The following is a 23,257-nucleotide window of genomic DNA, read 5'->3' as shown; positions in this document are numbered from 1 at the left end:
ACACAAACGGCAATTTGGCTCAAAAGACAGAAATAACAATAAATACACAATAATACCATACGCTTGCAAGTGTTTTCTACTCAACTGGCAGTTTAATATCACTTCATTTCATATCCTTGGAGAGGTCGTCACTCACATTACATTCATGTATTTTCTCCAAACATTTATGAATCATTATTATTACCCTATTGTAATTCTTAGGACGCAATCTAGCACATATTTGGGTTTATTGCCACGCAAGAAAACGTCACCAAATTTGGCTTGGTGAAAACAGCCATCTGATATAGCGTCGTATTTGTGTTTTAAAAAATGATTCTCTAGTGCCCCCTAGAAGTCCCAATGATGACGCCCCTCACCCAGCATGGCGCAAAGGAGCGAGGACCCGTCCATCGCCGCTCGCAGCTTTAACTATTGTTATTACTTAATCCTATTTTAAGGCAGTGAACTAAACAATGCAACACCTCTTTAGATCAGCAAACTAAGGTTAAAGTTACACAAAAAAAGCTACATAAAAGTATGTTTTCTCTCAAAGTAACATTAGATAGCTAGCTAGCTAGCTAGCTAGCTAGCTATCGCCCCCGACTATCTATCTAGCTATCTAGCTAGCTAGCTAGCTAGCTAGCTAGATAGATAGATAGATAGATAGATAGTCAGTCACTTTATTAATCCTGCATGGACACATTTTCTCGCCACAGCAGCTGCATCACCAGACGTGGACTCGTGGGTTCAAGGTGTGGGCTTAGCGCGGTGCGGCACAGAGGCGGTACGGTTTGGGGCAGAGCGTGGTTCCCAGCTTGAACTCCAGACTGGGCTGCTCTCCAGCCGGGGACGAAAAAGAAAACCTCTGGAGGAGGGAGGTGAAGAAGAGGAACAACTCCATCCGGGCCAGCGGCTCGCCGAGACACATGCGTTTACCTGAGAGCACAACAACGCCACAATCTTCAGTCACGTTGAGCTGATAATGTTGCTGCAGCTCAGGGCCTGAAACAACCAAATAACACACATGCAGCCTGATCCCCTCCTGACTACGAGGAGGAGTTGATGGGCGCGTTTGTTGAGGTTTTCCAATGATACAGTAGAACATAGAAATATGCGTTTACATCTGTAGGTCGAAAAATCGGTATTGAATTGAAACTGTTTAATGACAAGTTAAAAGTTCCTCACAATTATTTTGACTCAGCTTTCTTTATAACGGTATTTATTACTAATTTGTTCCAATCTGTGGAGCTCTTTAAAAGGTTTAAACAACACATTACCGCCATTAGAGCGCTGTGACTCCTGACCAACCTGCTGAAAAAGGAAGGAAGGCTTCTCTCTTCCTGAATTTGTCGTCCTGGTCCAGGAAATGCTGCGGGTTGAAGGTGTGCGGAGTTTCCCACATGGACTCGTCACGTAGCACCGAGGTGAGCGTCGGCATGATGATGGTGCCCTGAAGGCGTGAAGGAAAACGGGGAATTGAACAGATCCCTGGTTTTTCGAACAGAGAACTGAGGAAACAAAGTAAATTTCTCCCACTGTGTACCTTTGGCAACGTGTACTTGTCCAGCGTGGTGTCCTTGCCGGCAATGCGGACAAAATTGAGGGGGAAGATGTTGGCCATCCTCTGGATTTCGTGGAGGACGGCGTCGGTGTACGGCATCTGTTCTTTGTCCGACATGGAGGGCTGTTTGGAAGAGCCGACCACGGAGTCTATCTCTGCCTGGACTCTGGCTGCACACAGGAGACAGTGAGTCAGTGTACTGCAGGAGGGCCCTCATTTACAAACCATGCAGGGACGGACAGACGGATGGACGCACGCATGCACGCACACCTTGTATGTGAGGGTAGCAGATCATGTAGAGCAGTCCCCAGTGTAAAGTGGTCGTAGTGGATTCAGTTCCAGCACCAAACAGGTCCATGGTGCAATGACACAGATTCTTTAAATCAGAACCGGGGTCTTTGTCCTCCTTCTGTCATGAACACAAGAGACAGTTTTCATTAGAAAATCCAAGAGACGCAACGCCGACGCCTTCAGGCGCTCACCTCTCCCATCTCTGCGAGGAAGCAGTCGATGTAGTCTCTCGGCGAGGAGGCGTCAAGGCTCTCTCTGTGTTCGCCGATCTTTACTTGTGTGAAGTCCAGGATAGTTTGCGTCAGAGAGAATATCCTCTGGTGAGGTCCAGGAAGCCGAGTCATCAGCCAGGGTGCGACGTTATAAACCTACCGTGCATGGAGGCGGTTATCTGGGAGAAGCAATTTGTTGTTGTGTAACCCTTTTTTAAAATGAGTTTTGGCATAGTTTTTAACAGTACATTTTGGTCATGGGAAAGAAAGATGATTTAAAAAAGATTCCTACACGCTGCATCGTGCAAAGCAGGCTCACCAGGGCCCAAATGCCTCCTTGTAGGTCAAATAACTCAGTGAAGGTCTGAAGAATAAACTGGTGCTGCTTGTCAGAGTAGTCAAAGCGATCCCCGAACACCAGGCAGCAGATGATGTTGGACACCGCCTGGTTTATGGGCGGCTGGGCGTCAAAAGGCTTACCTGTAAAATGTAGAGAAAATATAGAAAAGACACACGTAAAAATAGATAAAATGTGTAATAGACAGATCAGGTAACTCCTGAGCAGGTGGTCGTTTATTTAAAGAATTAAAAAAAATCTCTTAGTGTGTTCTTGATATATCACTTTCTCAGCATCATGAAAAAACAATGCTTCATTGTAAAAAGGCTTATTAGTTGTTGCATGTAGAGAGACATGATTTTGTTTAGTGCCTTGCTGAAGGGCAAACGCCTCAGTGAGATATTGACACTCCTGCTGGATGGACAGCTCCAGGCTCCTCTTGCCCACGCCGAAGTTCCTGAGTGTACGGATAGCAAATCTCCTCTGCGCCTTCCACTGGTGGCCGTTCGACATCACCAGACCTGCAGGGAAAACCAAAACATGCATGAGACCCGAATGGACACGACTCACAGCTAGCCCAATGCTAACATTGCTACCACGCCTAATATGGCGCCATGATACAAACCAGCAGCAATGTTTCAAACACAATGCAACACAACGCCACCTTTGCTGCTGTTCAACGCATCGAACAACGGCATGGAGGGGCGGTCCACGTAGTCCTCTCCTTTTAGGACCAGAGCCTCTCTCACAAACTTGTAGCCGTTGAGCATCACGATCCTTTCACCGAAGAGCTGAAGGCTGAAGATGTCTCCATATTGAGCTGCAAACTTGGACAAAGAGAGCAGACTTGGATCTTACCTACTTTACTATTGAATCCACTACAGAGAAACAGAACCCCCACCCACACACCTCCACCTCCCCAACCTTTCATCTAAAAATAGTTAACAAAAACAACAGGTTAACTTCTTATCATGCACGCGCAGTAGAAAATTGTGGCTATAATAATGATAATAATTTGTAAGCATTCGATGAAAGATCTAAGGATCACCGCGAGGCGTAAACATCCACCTGGGCTCAAAGGTCAAAGAGAAACCGGTCGTCTCTGCACTCCGGTCCTCACAACGTACCTCTCCGATCTGCAGGTGGAACCTGGTGGGGTTCATGCGAAGTAGGTCACCGATGAAAGGGAGAGCCCAGGGTCCAGGGGGGAAGTTTGGCGGAGCTCTGTTCCTCCAAACATCCGCAAACAACAGAAACACAAGCAGAAATATCAAAAGGCTCCTGCCGTCCATCCACTCCAAGCCGAGCACATCGCGTATCGCCTCCATCTGAAGGCTTAACTGACACAACTGGTTCAACTTTGCCCGAGCACGAATGAGGTCAGCTAAGGAGAGGGGGGGAATGTTTGTGTTTCAGATATGAATTGAAATCGTCAGAAAAGACCTTCAAAACAAAAGCACAACACAAACATGCAGGAAGAAGTGTCAGTGTCCTTTAGGACAGTGTTTACTTTGACAAGTATAGTATAGTAAAGTCACATTTAAGTCTTTTTTTACTGCTGTGACATGAAATAAAGATTCTGTAAAACATTTTGAGAAATATCCTAAAAATACATCTATCTTCCACTGGCTCATGACTACTAATTTTACGAACAAATATTTTTTTTTCAGCAAAATAATAAGGAATGCACGTGCATAAAACTGGAAGAGTTCAAGCTCCAGCCTTGTTTTTGTCCCTTCAAAAAGGTTAATCGAGGCCAACAGTGTTACATAACGTGCTCATGGGCCTCCTTCCCCCTCAGCTTCCTCCTCACTCACTCAGATAACATCAGGCGCACAACTATCCTGCTCATGGAAGCAAACTGATCATTACAGGGGTTCCTTTTGAGACATATTCATCATGATTTTTCAAGCACTCTTTGATTGTATGGACTTTACCAGCTGGCTGTTGTTCAGTTTTGCCGTTTTACTTCTGACAGATGTGGTCAGAAACTGGAGACCGCACAGCTTTCCACCTGGACCCTGGGCGTTGCCTTTTCTAGGAAACATCTTCACAGGAGTGGACTTCAAATCATTGGAGAAGGTGAGACGCAGAGTACCACGTTATTTACCAGGGGTGAAGTAGAGGAGGGTTGATCTTGGATATCCGAGGGAAAATCTGGCTTAAAGACATGAATGAAAATGAATACAATTGTACTTTCTTTTGTGCGTCTTTTGTGAGGAAGTTGGGTGACTTGCACAGATTGTTTTGTTTGTTATTTTGGGCCAGGCTCACCCTGAAGAATTTATGACAGGTGGGGAGCTCAGGCTCCCCTTGGCCTATTGAAATTCTTGGGACGTAAATGAGGGCGTTTTTGGGATATTTGCCATGCTCGAACCCTCACCAAGTTTGGCACACTTGTCCGGCTTGGTGAAAATAGCCACCTGGTATAGGCGCTATATTTGTGTTTTAATAAATGACTCTCTAGCGACCCCTAGAAGTACGACCCGTGACGCCCCTCACCCAGTACGTTCGATAGACTCCGCCTACTTAGATTTTCCACCATTTTGAATTTTGTGAAAAACACATTCTTGCAAACTCGTACTCCACGCTCGTCATACATTCATGCCAAACTTTCTGTGGATTGGCACTTTCTGTGTATCATTCAAACGCTATCAAGAGCTTTTTGATATCTCATTGTGTTAAGAGGATACGGACCAATGAACCCTCTTAGCGGCGTGTCTTTTTTTTTCAATTCTCACAACTTCAAAACTATTTGGACTAATGACTCCAAATTTGGGACATATGTGCACATTGCATCCTGTACCATGCACAAAAACCTTCATGCAATTTCGACACGAGGGAGCGCTGCAGTAATTCAGCCAATTCTGGCCTTTTTGTCATTTTTCGCCGTTTTTCATAATTTTACCTGACAAAAACTCTTTTTTTCCATCCAATACACAGTTAACATATTGAATGAATACAAAAAGTATTTATTTTATGCAGCTTGCCCTGGAGTATGGCCCAGTGTTCAGCTTGAGGCAAGGCAGCGAGAGGATAGTGTTCATTTCGAGCCACAAGATGGTCAAAGAGGCTCTCGTTCACCAGCTGGACAGCTTTGTCGATCGGCCTGTCGTCCCTCTCTTCCACGAAGTCTTCAAGGGGATTGGTGAGCACGAACAAGTGAGAGTGACTGTGTGGTATCCAAAAAAATGTATTTTTCCAGTGTGAAACATCTCGTTATGCGGTGTCGATGGATTTAACTCAACTTATAGCTCAGTCAGCTAACTCCTTAGACAAATATTGACTGTAGAATAGTGTTGATATGTTGGGTTCTCAAAAAGAATATATCCCCCAACAGTACAATATCAGGAAGTGACAATAGGAGCAGTGACAGATTTCTAAAAGCTGTTCAGTGTTTGCCTTGTCAATGGTTTGGTAAAATATTCCCACAGGCATAGCTATGAGCAATGGTTACCTTTGGAAGCAGCAGAGGAAGTTCGCCAACACTCACCTGCGTCACTTTGGGCAGGGCCACAAGTCGATAGAAAAAAACATCGAAGTGGAAACCAACTTCCTCTGTGACGCTTTCAAAGAAGAACAAGGCAAGTAACGCTTAATCCGCTTGGTTTACGTCCAACTATTCTTCATCATCACTAGAATTGCATACGTCGTACTCCCAGGCAGACCATTCAACCCCCACTACATCATAACGACCGCGGTGAGCAACATCATCTCGTCCGTGCTTTTGGGCCAGCGCTTTGAGTACAGTGATCCAAGCTTTCGAAGCTTTCTGGAGCTCGACAATGAGGCCATTGTGCTCGCTGGCTCTCCTCTGAGTCAGGTAACTCCCTGAACTGTCACGTGATCGCCAAACAAACTGTTGGTCCGTTACTTGATCCCCGAGTCTGTCCCCATCAACAGATGTACAACGCCTTCCCCGGCTTGCTGAAGTACGTGCCGGGACCTCACCAGACTGTCCTCCTCAACTACAAGACGATCATGACTTTCCTGAAAGCGCAAGTCGCCAAGCACCAGAAGGAGTGGAACCCCGACGACCCTCGGGACTTCATCGACGTATACCTGGGAGAGATGGAGAAGGTATCAGATATTCACACACTTTTCGTGACGCTCCCTGGGATCCCGAGAAAGGAGAGGTTAAAAATGTTTTTATAGTAGTCTTAAAACAATCGGCAGGAGCCCATATGGACATCTTTTTGCTTGACGTAATCATTCCTCCAGTTCACACCATCCAATTCAGATCCATTGATCTGGATTGGATGGATGGATTAGTGAACGTGACTTAAGACACTTAATTCTAACACATTACATGTCAAAACCCCGCACAAAGGAACCACAAAGACACAATGACTATGAAAAGGTGTAAACAAACTACAATAAGACACAAATAAACCACAAAGATAATAAAAAATGGGAAAAATTGCTTTCCCAAAGTTCTGCCTGATTCAGAATCTGCACTGGCTATTTTCTTATTAAATTTCTTGGTTTAGTTGTCTGACTTATGGCTAATCTGTCCAAATAATTCATTTTTTTCTAGTTTGATATTCACAGAATCACCCTAAAAACATTTTAAAAAAAATGTCAGTTCTTGCAGTTTTGATAAACCAAACGTTTCAATGAGTCATGCTGAGATGGCGCCGGTAATGTTAACACATTCTTCATGCTTCACAGCCGAAGTAAACAGATCTGCTAGCCCAACGTTAATTACAGCCCAATGTATGATGTTGATGAAACGTTGACAGAAAAAGGAGGATCCCCAGGCCGGCTTCAACCTCGAAACGCTGCAGGTTTGCATTCTCGACCTGATTGAGGCTGGTACCGAATCAAGTGCCACCACTTTACGCTGGGCCCTCGTCTACATGATGCACTACCCAGAGATACAGCGTGAGTATCCCTATAATCACATTAAGCAGAAGAGTGTTCTCGTGAAGATTATTCATGGTTTTGGTGCATTTTCCAAGTTGCATAACGATACCTTTTACCGGAAAAATCACTTTTTGCACAACACAAAAAAAACTTGATTTCTTGCAAAATGCTATTTGTTAGGTGTACCTAATATTTTGGCCATCGATAACGTCCAGATGGCTCTTCTTCCCCACTCAGAGAAAGTCCAGGCAGAGATCGACAGAGTGGTCGGACAGTCTCGACAGCCCACCGTGGCCGACAAACCCAACCTGCCCTTCACCGACGCTGTCGTGCATGAGACTCAAAGGTTGGGAAATATCGTTCCCGTAGGATTCCCCAAAATGGCCAGTAAAGACGCTACACTGGGAGGATATGTGATACCCAAAGTAAATGACTATTTACCAGGCTCACTTAGATATGAACGGCAGGCTTTGAAATGCACTCGTTATTTGTACATGACTGATATCAACATCTCATGCTTTCCAGGGCACGGCTATAAATACAGTTCTCGCATCTGTGCTGGTTGATAAGGAGGAGTGGGCGACTCCGGACATCTTCAATCCCGAGCATTTCTTGGATTCAGAGGGCCAGTTTCGCAGAAGAGAGGCCTTCCTACCGTTTTCAGCAGGTTTGCTCGACGCGCTTTCAGAGACGATACTGCAGGGATGACGCGTATTGTTAAAGGACAACCCTAAAGTTAGCATAGCACAAAAAGCTAATGTGATTTTTTTTCTTTTTGGATGATTGCAGGAAATAACCTTGAAAGCTAGTTGGTGTGATGATACATCTAGTTGTCTCATTTAGCCACACAACCTTTTTAATACATGCAAAAAGCTTAAAAATTCCAAACCTTAACATTTCTGAAGCTTGTTTTAATCACACACCTTATTAAAAAACCCATTGAGGGAACCTGAAGTGCAAAAAAAAGGTACTAATTTCTGGGTTTTAGCACTCGTTTCTGCAGCATTCTACTTAGCTCTAATTGCTAACATCAAAACCACCGCCAACGTAAAGGCGATGGTAGTGAGGCGTGGCTTAGCGGGTTTAATCTGAAGCTGCTGTCGACTGTTTCCACGCAGGTAAACGTGTGTGTTTAGGGGAGCACATGGCCAGGACGGAGCTGTTCCTTTTCTTCTCGTCTTTGCTCCAGCGCTTCACCATCTCTCCGGTTCCTGGAGAAATGCCCGGCTTGGAGGGTGTGATGGGCTTCACCCATTCACCCAGCAAGTTCAGGATCCTGGCTGAGCCGCGCTGATTCGGCCACGCTGTCCACCCAGTTGCCTTTGATTTATATCTGATCTTAAAGGGGCAGTAATCTTGCCCGGCCTTTTAATGTCACTCAAAGAGACATTTACCGACCTGAATTATCACAAAAAAAACAATTACAAGACATCTGCTAAAAGATGCAAAGCAGCTGCAAAGAGACAACAGGCAACAACACATATACTTAAAATGACCACAAAGAGATACAAAACAACCATGAAGAAACTCAAAACAACCACAAAGAGACACAGAACAACCACAAAGAGACTCAGAACAATCACAAAGATACAAAACAAACACAAAGAGACACAAAACAAACACAAAGAAACACAAAACAACCACAAAGAGACACAGAACAACCACAAAGAGACTCAGAACAACCACAAAGATACAAAATAAACACAAAGAGACACAAAACAACCACAAAGAGATACAAAACAACTAGAAATAGATACAAAACAACCACAAAGATACAAAACCACCACAAAGAGACTCAAAACAACCACAAACATACAAAACAAACACAAAGAGACTCAAAACAACCACAAACATACAAAACAAACACAAAGAGACTCAAAACAAACACAAAGAGATGTAAAACAACCACAACAACACTCAAAATGACCACACAGAGAACTAAAACAACCTTAAAGAGATACAAGTTCGCTGCGGCAGTATCAACTTTTCAGTTTTATGAATTTATATGTCTACACTAAATCAACAAAATCCAATCTGCTGTTGTGCAACATACTGAACTGGCACAGTATTGATCTCTCAATGGTCCGACAAGCTGCTATCTACTGAATGTCATTAACTATTAACGTCCATAAACTTTTGGCCCATTAATTGTTGTATAACATAATCAGCTGATACTGAGTCGATCATTCATCAGTATGGAGCAACACAAGATATTGATATATTAGGTAAGTCATATATCCTTCACAATGTATTACTAGCTCTACATTAGTTAAGCATGATTTGAGCTAAGTAAATCAAAATATATATTATATATATATACAATATAATTGTGTTAGTACAAATCATAACTTCTTTCAGTAGCGATTGCACAAAACCTGTCAAAGAATGTTTAAAAGTCTGTATGAAGGACGTTGTTCTTAAATCAATAAATGTTTGTCGTTGAATCCCAGAGCTGGCCTTTCACGTTAATCGATTAATAAAGGAGGTAGAAGTGAGCAACACTAGTTGCAATGTATTAAACATTGTGTCACGGTATTGTGTTTCTTTGAAATTGGCAAACATAAGAGACCAGTCTTTAGTTGTGTACCGAAGTGGTCCAACCCATTTGCACTTTTACATGCAACGGCACAATTAGTCCAGATTAGATCAGTTACAACTTGACGTTCAGTCCCACTGCACTTTGTATTTTTGGCTTGACTCTACGACCATGAAATCTCAGAGGAAGGAGGGAGGAACGACAGTGGGAGTTGTTATCACAATTCTGAGCACAGATTGTTGTTGCTCGTGAGTTATTTCCATCATGATACTGGACAGGATTTTACTTGATAATTAGTTAGTTTTCATAATGTGTTTGATAACAGAGATCTTGTTTGACAAGGACAAAGTAGCTGTGTGTGTGTAGACTGAATGACTGATTGCTGTCGTCGTCCTGTAATGTCCTCAAGATGTGTTGTCACTGGGATTGTGTGGCCCACAAAAGGGTTAAATGGGTGTGAGCAAGCATCACAAGGAATAAAAAAAGTCTTGAGAAGCCAATACAAATATCAAAGTGTCAAATGTGGACAGTAACAGCATTTATTTTCAAACATTTAAATGATAGAATGCAACATTAAATTGTTCACACTCACAAATTAGATGAAAATTACTAATGACCTTCTAATCGTATCAAAAAAAGACTCACTCTATACCTGTATTGATCGACTTGGTTTATGCCCCATTTAATAGATCGATCTCAGGTTCTGGATGGAAATGATGAATCCTCCATGCACACAAGTTAGTCACAGAGCTCCACAAGGTTCTGTGTTTGGACCAATTCGATTCACCTTGTATATCCTCCCATGAGGCAATATCATCAGAAAACACTTTATAAATCCTCATTGTTATGCAGATGATACCCAAATATATGTATTGATTAAGCCAGACGAAACCAACCAGTTCATAAACTTATGTTAAACAAACAAAACAGGTGTTAATATACTAGGCCTCAAACACCTGAGAAATAAATTGTAGTGATAATTCCTTATTATCAGGCTGCTCTAATAAATCTCCTCAGACCGCTGCAGCATGTGTACTAACAAAAGACATGAAAAGAGATCATATGACAGATCTTGTTTTTCAAGAAAAAGGTGTGAGTCTGTGTCTGGTTACGTAAGCGCACTGTAACTACCTGTAACTGTCAGGACTATCGAGCAAAGTCTGAAGTATGGTATTTTTTTTTGCAAAGTTGCTGTGTCGTGTCAAGTATTGCATGCTCAGACCTCCTTCCTGCTGCTGGTTCAATTCTCTTTGACAATGTGGCTTTATAATTTTTTGCTGGGTTTTGACCTCAAGGGGTTTTTCCTTTTTATGTTTATTTTCATCATAATCGCAGACTTCCTTAAAAACAGGAATCCTCCAAATTATCCTCCAGGACCGCTGGCTTTTCCCCTTGTGGGGAGTTTCTTCAGTGTGGACAGTAAACATCCACACATTTATTTTACTAAGGTAAGGATACGTGCATATTTTCCTCGATAAGTGTGAATTTTATTGAGATATTTAATAAGTTCACATGCTGAAGTAGTGCGATCCAGTTCATCATAGTTTGTTTCATGATTCATTGTCCACAGCTGGCTGACGTCTATGGGAAGGTGTTCAGCGTCCGCCTCGGCGGTGAAAAGATGGTGTTTGTGTCCGGGTACAAGATGGTGAAGGAAGCCATCGTGACACAAGCCGACAACTTTGTGGATCGACCAAACAGTGCAATTGCCAACAGGATTTACTTAGGAGACACAGGTGTACAAATCTCTCCCTTTCTCTTGTCTAATGATTTCTTGTTCTCATTCCCAGGATGTCAAATATCAACTCTTTGTCACACTCCTCTGCATACCAACACAAAGGTCACTCTTTTGCATCTGCATGAAACACAGTTGGTCTCTCAAGGAATTACATTGTAAACCCATCAGTTTTTATGATTAGATGCGAAGAGAAATTGCTCTAATGAGTTTGATAAGATTGTAGGAACTAAAAAGCAAACAAATGCTGGGGTGTGAGGCTCAAACAAACACATGATTTTAAACCAGGAGCCAAGTGTAGTAGACTTTAAAACACTTTGTTTGTGACATTACATTATTAACATTTTACTTAGATTATGTAGTTATTTTAAGTCCAACCATGATGTTTTTCCTAAACCTTAAGAAAGTGGTTTTGTTGCCTAAACCTAAATAATTGTTTTCTGTGACAAAGCGTCAGTATGTGACAAGTTTGAATGAGAAGGTGTTGCTCATGTACATGAATTAGTTTCCCATAGCCATTAACTTCTTCTCCTCTGCACGCTTGTGTCTAGGCGGTCTGTTCATGAGCAACGGTGAAACATGGAAGAGACAGCGACGCTTTGCCTTGTCTACATTACGTAACTTCGGCCTGGGCAAAAGATCCATGGAGCAGAGTATCTGTGAGGAGATCCGACACCTGCAGGAGGAAATAGAGAAGGAGAAAGGTGACGTAAACAATGAGGTCATTATCAGCAGCTCTTCAGTAGCACAGCATTATCGAAACACAACGCTCCTCCTCTCCAGGTGGACCTTTCAACCCTGCAATCCTCTTCAACAATGCTGTGTCCAACATCATTTGCCAGCTGGTGATGGGGAAACGGTTTGACTACAGCGACCACAACTTCCAGATCATGCTAAAGTATTTGTCTGAAGCTATCCTGCTGGAGGGCTCTGTATGGGGTACGGTACGTCGGTAATATCTCTTTATTTCAATCATTGAGACACTATTTTGGGATCGTGGGAGTCAACCCTTTTTTATCGACTGACTTGCCCAAGTTTTAGATGATGATGAGAGATGATCCACTGTTTCTTCTGAGTAGATGTATGAGGCGTTCCCCGGAGTGATGAAGCACTTGCCAGGTCCTCACAACAAAATGTTCAGCGACTACGACGCCATCCTGGACTTCATCAGTCAGGAGGTAGAGAGCCACAAGAAGGACCTGGACCACAGCGATCCCCGGGACTACATTGACGCCTTCATCATTGAAATGGAGAACGTAAGTGAACAACTGCAGTGGACAGAACTGTGTAACCCCACCTGTCTTTCTTTCACTCACTACTGGATCTTCTCTGTGTTTCTGAACAGCATCAAGGATCTGATCTGGGCTTCACTGAGTTCAATCTGGCTCTGTGCTCTGTGGATATGTTCATAGCTGGAACGGAGACGACCTCCACCACTTTGCTCTGGGCTTTGGTTTTCCTCATAAAAAGCCCTGACATCCAGGGTAGGTCACATGCTAGGCTCTACAAGACTGAGCGAGCTCCAGGCTTTCTTATATGCTTAGATTTTGTTTTTTTTAAATTTTTCTAGACAAAGTCCAGGCAGAAATAGACAAAGTAATCGGACAGACGCGACTGCCAACAATGGAAGACAGACCCAACATGCCTTACACCGATGCCGTCATCCACGAGATCCAGAGGATGGGAAACATTGTTCCTCTCAATGGACTCAGAATAGCTGCCAAGGACACGACGCTGGGCGGCTACTTCATACCTAAGGTGCATTTAGCACCCAGTAAAAATGCTTTATCCTAACAGGAATTTGGAGGAATACAAAATGTGTTGTTGTTGTAGATTGGCTTGGTTTTAACCTGTGGGTCTTGTTCCTAGGGTACGTCCTTAATGCCCAACCTAACCTCTGTGCTGTTCGACAAGACTGAATGGGAGACTCCAGACACCTTCAACCCCGGACACTTCCTAGATGCTGAGGGGAAGTTTGTGAAGAGAGAAGCTTTCCTGCCTTTCTCTGCAGGTAAACCCCATCCAACTCAATCTTAAGCATGACCTGAACCAGAATGGGAGTTTTATCTTACACCTTGATGTGTTTGTGAACTCTTCAGGGAAACGTGTGTGTCTCGGAGAAGGCCTGGCCAAGATGGAGCTGTTCCTGTTTTTGGTCGGCTTACTACAAAGGTTTTCTTTTTCTGTTCCTGATGGAGTGGAGTTGAGCACAGAAGGAGTAGTTGGAGTTACTCATGTACCCAAACCCTTTAAGATTCACGCCAAAGCTCGTTGAACTATGTCACATCTCACTGGTTTCTTTTTTCATGTTAATGTTTTAGGATATAAATCTGTTATCAATCTCAAGCTTTCACTTTTGTGTCATTGCCTCATGTACTGAAGACCTTTATTCTCTCTGACTGTACATATTCTGATATAAACTGTTGATAAAACATGTCCCTTTGTCCTTGTCATTAATGACAAAATTAATAGATTCCATAAACATAGGCTATATTAAGTGAACTTACAACTCTAATGATCAGTTATGTCATGTGATATGTCCCCTTTTGTCTAGTCAAAAAAATGTCAGTCGAACGTAGAGATTATTGAAAGTATTTTCAAGTTATGCTAATGATTTTTTACATGATCTGCCTTTATCAGTCACAATTTGTTTTTTCTCTTGAACGGCCGAATGATAAGTCACTTTAAATGTTGCCACCGCAAGGAATTGTGGGTCGGCATTATCTCCTTTCCTTTCAGAAAGGCAGTTCCAGTGGCACCTACGCTAAAAGAGCTAAGTTAGGACGCATTTAAGCTCCTTTTTCTTTGTGTTTAGATAACTCAACCGGCACTTATCATGGCTGCCGGGTACTTCTGGGTCATTTCACTCAGTTAGGAAGGTTCCTAAGCAAAAAGGACTATTGTTCTGCAGCCAGTCTCCTCTCATGCAGGCTCCGCCCCAGGTTGTGCCTCTAGCTTGAATCCACCCCTGGGTCCTAAGTCCCTACATGTATGAGTTCTTATGAACGGCCATTAAACATGTGAACATAAATGTACCAACATACATTTATAACAAACATCGCATGCGTTTGAAGGATATATCCAGGATGTCAAACTGGTTCAGCAGCAAAAACAGGTTAAGACGATTAGCAGAGAAGCCATTGTAGTGTCATTACGATGTGTAGTCACTGAGCGTGTGAACAACAAAAGGGTTAAATGGGTGTGAGCAGGTGTCATATAACTGATGTTTTAGAAGGAAGAAGCTCAGACAGTGTTCTCGCTGCTGGTTCAATTCTCTTTAACAATGTGGCTTTATAATTTTTTGCTGGGTTTTGACCTCAAGGGGTTTTTCCTTTTTATATTGATTTTCATCATAATCGCAGACTTCCTTAAAAACAGGAATCCTCCAAATTATCCTCCAGGACCGCTGGCTTTTCCCCTTGTGGGGAGTTTCTTCAGTGTGGACAGTAAACATCCACACATTTATTTTACTAAGGTAAGGATACGTGCATATTTTCTTCGTTAAGTGTGAATTTTATTGAGATATTTAATAATTTCACATGCTGAAGTAGTGCGATCCAGTTCATCATAGTTTGTTTCATGATTCATTGTCCACAGCTGGCTGACGTCTATGGGAAGGTGTTCAGCATCCGCCTCGGCGGTGAAAAGATGGTGTTTGTGTCCGGGTACAAGATGGTGAAGGAAGCCATCGTGACACAAGCCGACAACTTTGTGGATCGACCAAACAGTGCAATTGCCAACAGGTTTTACTTAGGAGACACAGGTGTACAAATCTCTCCCTTTCTCTTGTCTAATGATTTCTTGTTCTCATTCCCAGGGTGTCAAATACCAACTCTTTGTCACACTTTGTCACTCTTTTGCATCTGCATGAAACACAGATGGTCTCTCAAGGAACTACATTGTAAACCCATCCGTTTATATTATTAGATGCTAAGAGAAATTGCTCTAATAAGTGTGATGAGATGGTTGAACCTACACTGTAAAATCCGATTAGTTAACCTTACTTTAAAAAATCAGGTAAAGGAACTTGTTACAAGCATGTAAAGTTGACTATGTATTGCATGTTGCATGAACACATGTTTGTTTAGTGTGCTATACTTACGCTTGAGTTTAAGTAACTAAAAATAAGAAGTTTGGATGAGAAGGTGTTGCTCATGTACATGAATTAGTTTCCCATAGCCATTAACTTCTTCTCCTCTGCACGCTTGTGTCTAGGCGGTCTGTTCACCAGCAACGGTGAAACATGGAAGAGACAGCGACGCTTTGCCTTGTCTACCTTACGTAACTTCGGCCTGGGCAAAAGATCCATGGAGCAGAGTATCTGTGAGGAGATCCGACACCTGCAGGAGGAAATAGAGAAGGAGAAAGGTGACGTAAACAATGAGGTCATTATCAGCAGGTCTTTAGTAGTACAGCATTATCGAAACACAACGCTCCTCTCCTCCAGGTGGACCTTTCAACCCTGCAATCCTCTTCAACAATGCTGTGTCCAACATCATTTGCCAGCTGGTGATGGGGAAACGGTTTGACTACAGCGACCACAACTTCCAGATCATGCTAAAGTATTTGTCTGAAGCTATCCTGCTGGAGGGCTCTGTATGGGGTACGGTACGTCGGTAATATCTGTTCATTTCAATCATTGAGACACTATTTTGGGATCGTGGGAGTCAACCCTTTTTTATCGACTGACTTGCCCAAGTCATAGATGACGATGAAAGATGATCTACTGTTTCTTCTGAGTAGATGTATGAGGCGTTCCCCGAAGTGATGAAGCACTTGCCAGGTCCTCACAACAAAATGTTCAGCGACTACGACGCCATCCTGGACTTCATCAGTCAGGAGGTAGAGAGCCACAAGAAGGACCTGGACCACAGCGATCCCAGAGACTACATTGACGCCTTCATCATTGAAATGGAGAACGTAAGTGAACAACTGCAGTGGACAGAACTGTGCAACCCCACCTGTCTTTCTTTCACTCACTACTGGATCTTCTCTGTGTTTCTGAACAGCATCAAGGATCTGATCTGGGCTTCACTGAGTTCAATCTGGCTCTGTGCTCTGTGGATCTGTTCCTGGCTGGAACGGAGACGACCTCCACCACTTTGCTCTGGGCTTTGGTTTTCCTCATAAAAAGCCCTGAAATCCAGGGTAGGTCACATGCTAGGCTCTACAAGACTGAGCGAGCTTCAGGCTTTCTTATATGCTTAGACTTTTTTATTTTCCTAGAAAAAGTCCAGGCAGAAATAGACGAAGTAATCGGACAGACGCGACTGCCAACAATGGAAGACAGACCCAACATGCCTTACACCGATGCCGTCATCCACGAGATCCAGAGGATGGGAAACATTGTTCCTCTCAATGGACTCAGAATAGCTGCCAAAGACACGACACTGGGCGGCTACTTCATACCTAAGGTGCATTTAGCACCCAGTAAAAATGCTTTTTCTTAACCGGAATTGTTGTTGTTGAAGAATGGCTTGGTTTTAACCTGTGGGTCTTGCTCCTAGGGTACGTCCTTGATGCCCAACCTAACCTCTGTGCTGTTTGACAAGACTGAATGGGAGACTCCAGACACCTTCAACCCCGGACACTTCCTAGATGCTGAGGGGAAGTTTGTGAAGAGAGAAGCTTTCCTGCCTTTCTCTGCAGGTAAACCCCATCCAACTCGATCTTAAGCATGACCTGAACCAGAATGGGAGTGTTATCCTGAGCTCTTACACCTTGATGTGTTTGTGAACTCTTCAGGGAAACGTGTGTGTCTCGGAGAAGGCCTGGCCAAGATGGAGCTGTTCCTGTTTTTGGTCGGTTTACTACAGAGGTTTTCTTTTTCTGTTCCTGATGGAGTGGAGTTGAGCACAGAAGGAGTAGTTGGAGTTACTCATGTACCCAAACCCTTTAAGATTCACGCCAAAGCTCGTTGAACTATGTCACATCTCACTGGTTTCTTTTCTCTTCATTTTAACGTTTTAGGATAGAAAACTGATGTCAATCTCAAGCTTTCACTTTTGTGTCATTGCCCCATGTACTGATAGCCTGTATTCTCTCTGACTGTACGTAGTCTTATATAAATTGCTCTGTTGATAAAACATGTCCCTTTGTCCTCATTATTAATGACAAAAGTAATAGATAACATGAACTATGTTCAGCTAGAGGTTAGCAGACCAAGGGTTAGCCAACTGGAGGATAAGAAATGGCTCAGAAATCCAAGGCTAATATACCGGAGTGGAGCCTGGTTGCAAGCCAATATTCTTCAGAAAGTCATCTACCCACCCAGGAAGGACAATCTTCAACCATGACCTTGAATGAACTTCATGGAGGTTCAATGATAAGGCTGCCTCTTCAGCCATTAGGAAGGAACTTGAGATTTAAAGCCACCATATGAAGATTGCCCGCTGGGTCAATATTATGGTCAGGTCCTACTCTTAAGGTTTCACAGTTCAAAAAGGACCAAACAGCGGTTAAACCTGATACATATTTAGACTGATGTTTTCCAATTGGCCTTAACCAATAGACTTCTGCAATTTCCACATCTAAAGCATCTACCTGTCTCTTGGACTTTATCCCGACAAGGCTGCTGAAGGAGTTGTACCTTTAGTTAGCACCTCTACGAGATATGAACAACTTATCCTTGCTAACAAGCCAAGTACCACAGGCCTTTAAAGTAACTGTAACTAAGCTACTTACTTGTAATTAAGATACTGGTTAAGAAGTCCACTCTTGATCGAGAGGTGTTGGTTAATTATCGACCAATCTCTAACCTTTCAATCCTCTCTAAGATACTTAAGAGATAAGTCACTAATCAGTTGTGAGACTTTCTACATAATGATAGTTTATTTGAGGATTTTCAATCAGGATTTAGAAAGCATCATAGCCCAGATTTGAGAATTACTGATGATCTTCTAATCATATCAGAAAAAGGACTTTTCTCTATACTTGTCTTTATCAACCTTAGTGCGACATTTGACACCATTGACCATAACATCCGATTACAAAGACGGGATCATCGTATTGGTATTGAAGGAACCGCATTAAGCGGGTTTAAGTCCTATTTACCAGATTTAACCCATTTATCACCCATTCATACGCTGATGACAGGGTACCATGTAAGGTGTCTAGAAAATGCGGCTATAGGCCAAGACAGCTGGAGGACTTCCAAGGATACACTGAGCTCCTCTTTCTCTCTCTCCGTCAAGCTCCTCTTCTGTGGAACCAGCTTCCAGTTTCTGTCCAGAAAGAAGACACACTCATCATATTGAATAATAGTCTTCAGACTTTCCTCTTTGATAGCGCTTATATAGTGAGGGCTGGTTCAGGTTTGCCTCAGACAAGCCCCGAGAAATGCGGCTATGGGCCTAGACTGTTGGGGACATCTTAGGATACACTGAGCTCCTCTTCTCCCTCTCTGTCTGTATACATTAATCTTCAAGTTAGTAATGTGCATGAATGGGACATTAATACCCATTGCTAACTTGGAAATTCTAGGTCTTCCAGGATTGTTGTTATACCGGGACTTTGTTTGTACGTCCTGCCGTGACCCTGCCCAACACCAACTGATACCATTGTTATTAGTCAAATTATTTTTGCTATTACTTCAATCATTAATGCTTTTATTGTCATTATCATTCTACTGTAGCCACTGCTTATATTCTGATTCGTAGTGTCTTTGTATCTGCTTACGCAATTACACTATCATAAGGACTTTTGAGCAGAGTTCAAAGTACTAATTTGTTTTTATGTGGTATATGTCGTCGTAAGGTTAGTAGTGTGTAGTGTCGTGTAGAGTATTGTGAAGCTCAGACCTTTCTCCTACTGTTGATTCAACTCTCTTTAAAAATGTGGCTTTATAATTTTTTGCTGGGTTTTGACCTCAAGGTGTTGTTCCTGTTTATTTTCATTTTTATCATAATAGCAGACTTCCTCAAAAACAGGAATCCTCCAAGTTATCCTCCAGGACCGCTGTCTCTTCCTCTTGTGGGGAATTTCTTTAGCATGGAGAGGAAACATCCATACATTTATTTTACAAAGGTAAAGTTAAATAGATGTATATTTAAATGTCAAAGTGTGAATTTTATTTCCACATTCTTAATGTGTATTCGTTTGTTTGATTGAATTTCATTTAAGTTTTAAATATTTTTACTACCTCTGTGTCCCACTAAATGGAAACCTGAAGCGGGTACAGTTTCCTTTTTTATATATTTATCTAGAAAATACTGGCAGATACTGATATCTGGTGGTCAAAAAGTTTGTATAAATGATAATGCTGATAATGTTTGGTACACCTGGAAGCCCATTTGATCCTTACCGTGCATTGGTATAGGTTTTTTGCTATTGAAGTGTGTTCTGGTTCATCATAGTTTGTTCTATAATTAATTGTCCACAGCTGGCTGACGTCTACGGGAAGGTGTTCAGCGTCCGCCTCGGTGGTGAAAAGATGGTGATTTTGTCCGGGTACAAGATATTGAAGGAAGCGTTCGTGACACAAGCCGACAACTTTGTGGATCGTCCACTCAATGCAATGACTGACAGGATGTACTCAGGAAACACAGGTTTGAAAGTGTCTCTCACTCTCTCTCTTGTCTCGTGTTGTGAAGTAATTCATTCCCCTGCCCTATTAACCCCACTTCCTCTGCATGCTTGTGTCTAGGCGGTCTGTTTTTCAGTAATGGAGAAACCTGGAAGAAGCAGCGACGCTTTGCCTTGTCTACATTACGTAACTTCGGCCTGGGCAAAAGATCCATGGAGCAGAGTATCTGTGAGGAGATCCGACACCTGCAGGAGGAAATAGAGAAGGAGAAAGGTTGTGTAAACAATGAGGTCATTATCAGCAGGTCTTCAGTAGTACAGCATTATCTGAACGGTTCACTCCTCGACCCCAGGTGGACCTTTCAACCCGGTAGGCCTCTTCAACAATTGTGTGTCCAACATCATTTGCCAGCTGGTGATGGGGAAACGGTTTGAATACAGCGACCACAACTTCCAGACCATGCTGGACTATCTCTCTGAAGTTCTTATGCTGCAGGGCTCCGTATGGGGTATGGTAAGTCAGTAATATCCATGTAGAGGAGGCGGTCTGTGGTCAAAATCACAAAATGTACATGGTAATGTAAGATGATCTTACTGTGATCTGTGTAGCTGTATGAGGCGTTCCCCGGAGTGATGAAGCACTTGCCAGGTCCTCACAACAAAATCTTCAGCAACCACAATCAGATTCTGGACTTCATCGGTCAGGAGGTGGAGAGCCACAAGAAAGACCTGGACCACAGCGATCCCCGGGACTACATCGATGCCTTCATCATTGAAATGGAGAATGTAAGTGAAAAACTGCAGTGTACAACAGTGTGTCGTCCTTCCTGTCAGTCGACCAGCAACTCACTGCTGGACCTTCTCTGTGTTTCTGAATAGCATCGAGAGTCTGATCTGGGCTTCACTGAGTCCAATTTGGCTCTATGCTCTCTGGATCTGTTCCTAGCTGGATCGGAGACGACCTCCACCACTTTGTTGTGGGCTTTGGTTTTCCTCATAAAACACTCTGATATTCAGGGTAGGTGACATAGTGGGCCCCACAGTGAAAACCAGCTTTTCTAACAGCTTTGTGAGATTGTGATCATGCACATTGGTGCTTTGAGCCAACACCATGTTAGCATTTGGCTAATGTACACCATCTTAGTTTAGAATGTTAGCATGCTATTTATTAGCACAAATCACAAAGTACAGAATGTAAGAAATTAACGTGAACTTTTTCTCACCCTGTTGCAGGTTAACTCCTTAAATGTTCTTATTTTTGTAGACAAAGTCCTGGCAGAAATAGACGGAGTGATCGGACGGACCCGACAGCCCAGTATGGCCGACAGACCCAACATGCCTTACACCGATGCCGTCATCCACGAGATCCAGAGGATGGGAAACATTGTTCCTCTCAATGGAATCAGAGTAGCCGCCAAGGACACGACACTGGGCGGCTACCTCATACCCAAGGTGCATTTAGCACAGAGTGAAAATGTTAAGTTTTAACAGGAATTTGGAAGAAAGAAACATGTCTTGTTAGCTTGGATTCAACCCGTGTATCTTGTTCCTAGGGTACGTCCGTGTTGCCCTTCCTAACCTCTGTGCTGTTCGACAAGACTGAATGGGAGACTCCAGACACCTTCAACCCCGGACACTTCCTAGATGCTGAGGGGAAGTTTGTGAAGAAAGAAGCTTTCCTGCCTTTCTCTGCAGGTAAACCCCATCCAACTCAATCTTAAGCATGACCTGAGAAGGAATATTTCACCCTGAGCTCCAACACCTTGATGTGTTTGTGTGTTTGTTGACTCTTCAGGGAAACGTGTGTGTCCTGGAGAAGGCCTGGCCAAGATGGAGCTGTTCCTGTTTTTGGTCGGTTTACTGCAGAAGTTTTCTTTCTGTGTTCCTGATGGAGTAGAGTTGAGCACAGAAGGAGTAACTGGAGTTACACGTGTACCTCACCCCTTCAAGGTTCACGCCAGGGCTCGCTGAATCATGTCACATCTCAATTGATCACTTTTCATCACAACGATGTGTAAAAAAAACATTGAACAAAGCAAAACGCTCGAGAAGAGAAAGCTGTTGGTAATCTCAACCGTTCACTGTTGTATCATTGCCTCATGTACGGATGACCTTTATTCTCCCTCTGTGTACATTTAATTCCATGAAACACACATGCATGAAACAATAAAAGTAGTTACCGACAATACCTCTACTGTGCTTGTGTCTTTGGTGCTGGTGGGGAAACTCAACAAAGTGACAGGAGCTTGTGCTGCACTATTCATAGACCTTGAAAGATTATATATTCCAGTAGAAAGACTACGTTTGACCGGAATAGATGAACTATCCATAAAATGGTTTTAGTTTAAGTCACCGCCTACAGCAAAAGAATAAAAAATTACAGTTATTTCAATGAAAACCTCTGAGATTGCAACTTTAAGGCTAGTATAGAGGTAGCAAAATGGTCTCCTCTTGCTCCTTTATTATTCCTAATATATGAGCAAGATTGTATCTGCCACCCCCAAAATGTAATATGCAGATAACGCCTTATCTATATGACAAATCTACTATCTGCTTTTATCACATTTTTGATTGCTCTCATCAAACTTAAGCTTCTTTTAAAATTCTTACAAATCACAAAGTGGATCTGGACTAAAACAACTCTTCAGATTCCTCGACACCTTTTTGATAGAGGAGAAAGTATGCTGTTGACAAAGCCAAAGACTAACTGAGTGTGTGTTTGTTCCTCTGCTTTGCCTGATAGCACAACAGACACAGTCGACTAGGTTTTGACGATGCAAATCTGGTTCTATTTTTGTCTGCATCTGTTCCTGGATAGTAATAACTAACGTCCATGCAACTATTTACATGCACATCGATCAGCGAGGCGCCGTTTGCTCCCACTGTACTTTGCACATTTGTATTTTGGCTCAACACTTGACACAATAAAAACCTAACCTCAATCTAAGGTCACTGAAAGACTGGTTTTGCACTTGCTGCAATTATTGCTGCTCATGTTGCTGCTTAAGTAAATAAATGTGTCACATGCACCTTTGTACGGACTGTGATTGATATATTTTCTTTTATGTTGTCTGTCCTTTGAAGTTATTATTGAGAGTAATCACAAGGTGTGGCCCATTTAAGGGTTAATTCAAACGTGAACAGGCATTATATAACAATGGGTGGTTCCTGCAGAGGCAGAAGTTAAGACCTTCATTCTGTTGCTGGTTCAACTCTC

The 23,257-nt window shown here is 42.8% G+C and overlaps 5 protein-coding genes across 6 annotated transcripts; 4 read left to right on the top strand and 1 right to left on the bottom strand.

The window, feature by feature from the left end:
* Positions 1–650: 650 nt before the first annotated feature.
* Positions 651–3,751, bottom strand: LOC137795397 (cytochrome P450 2J4-like). The gene is made up of 9 exons (XM_068592831.1): positions 3,508–3,751; positions 3,045–3,207; positions 2,752–2,901; positions 2,363–2,523; positions 2,023–2,199; positions 1,811–1,949; positions 1,523–1,710; positions 1,288–1,429; positions 651–915 (listed from the first exon to the last, which is right to left on the bottom strand). The coding sequence occupies exons 1-9, from the start codon at positions 3,706–3,708 to the stop codon at positions 740–742; spliced, it is 1,497 nt and encodes a 498-aa protein (XP_068448932.1). The 5' UTR covers positions 3,709–3,751; the 3' UTR covers positions 651–739.
* A 457-nt stretch (positions 3,752–4,208) lies between these two features.
* Positions 4,209–11,039, top strand: LOC137795434 (cytochrome P450 2J2-like). Of its 2 annotated transcripts, XM_068592904.1 has the most exons (9): positions 4,209–4,462; positions 5,366–5,528; positions 5,815–5,968; positions 6,047–6,203; positions 6,284–6,460; positions 7,123–7,264; positions 7,484–7,671; positions 7,772–7,913; positions 8,365–11,039. In XM_068592904.1, the coding sequence occupies exons 1-9, from the start codon at positions 4,280–4,282 to the stop codon at positions 8,538–8,540; spliced, it is 1,482 nt and encodes a 493-aa protein (XP_068449005.1). In that variant the 5' UTR covers positions 4,209–4,279; the 3' UTR covers positions 8,541–11,039. The 2 variants fall into 2 exon arrangements, with proteins under 2 accessions (XP_068449005.1, XP_068449006.1); XM_068592905.1 differs by lacking the exon at positions 5,815–5,968 and having other exon boundaries at positions 6,043–6,203.
* Positions 11,040–11,239: 200 nt separating this feature from the next.
* LOC137795435 (cytochrome P450 2J2-like) lies at positions 11,240–13,803 on the top strand. Its single transcript, XM_068592907.1, has 8 exons — positions 11,240–11,518; positions 12,069–12,221; positions 12,301–12,461; positions 12,597–12,773; positions 12,863–13,001; positions 13,088–13,275; positions 13,387–13,528; positions 13,617–13,803. Exons 1-8 carry the CDS (start codon positions 11,335–11,337, stop codon positions 13,790–13,792), a joined length of 1,320 nt encoding a protein of 439 aa, XP_068449008.1. The 5' UTR covers positions 11,240–11,334; the 3' UTR covers positions 13,793–13,803.
* Positions 13,804–14,800: 997 nt separating this feature from the next.
* On the top strand, positions 14,801–17,566 carry LOC137795542 (cytochrome P450 2J6-like). Its single transcript, XM_068593076.1, has 9 exons — positions 14,801–14,992; positions 15,115–15,280; positions 15,733–15,885; positions 15,965–16,125; positions 16,261–16,437; positions 16,527–16,665; positions 16,744–16,931; positions 17,025–17,166; positions 17,263–17,566. The coding sequence occupies exons 1-9, from the start codon at positions 14,801–14,803 to the stop codon at positions 17,436–17,438; spliced, it is 1,494 nt and encodes a 497-aa protein (XP_068449177.1). The 3' UTR covers positions 17,439–17,566.
* A 1,784-nt stretch (positions 17,567–19,350) lies between these two features.
* LOC137795544 (cytochrome P450 2J4-like) lies at positions 19,351–22,011 on the top strand. Its single transcript, XM_068593078.1, has 9 exons — positions 19,351–19,542; positions 19,898–20,063; positions 20,162–20,314; positions 20,394–20,554; positions 20,650–20,826; positions 20,920–21,058; positions 21,305–21,492; positions 21,594–21,735; positions 21,836–22,011. Exons 1-9 carry the CDS (start codon positions 19,351–19,353, stop codon positions 22,009–22,011), a joined length of 1,494 nt encoding a protein of 497 aa, XP_068449179.1.
* The last annotated feature ends 1,246 nt before the right edge of the window (positions 22,012–23,257 follow it).

The sequence above is a fragment of the Clinocottus analis genome, unplaced genomic scaffold (assembly GCF_023055335.1).
Source record: "Clinocottus analis isolate CAN_PGR_092001 unplaced genomic scaffold, fCliAna1.0.p SCAF_28, whole genome shotgun sequence".
Taxonomy (NCBI): domain Eukaryota; kingdom Metazoa; phylum Chordata; class Actinopteri; order Perciformes; family Cottidae; genus Clinocottus; species Clinocottus analis.
This window is presented reverse-complemented; position numbering and strand designations above follow the sequence as displayed.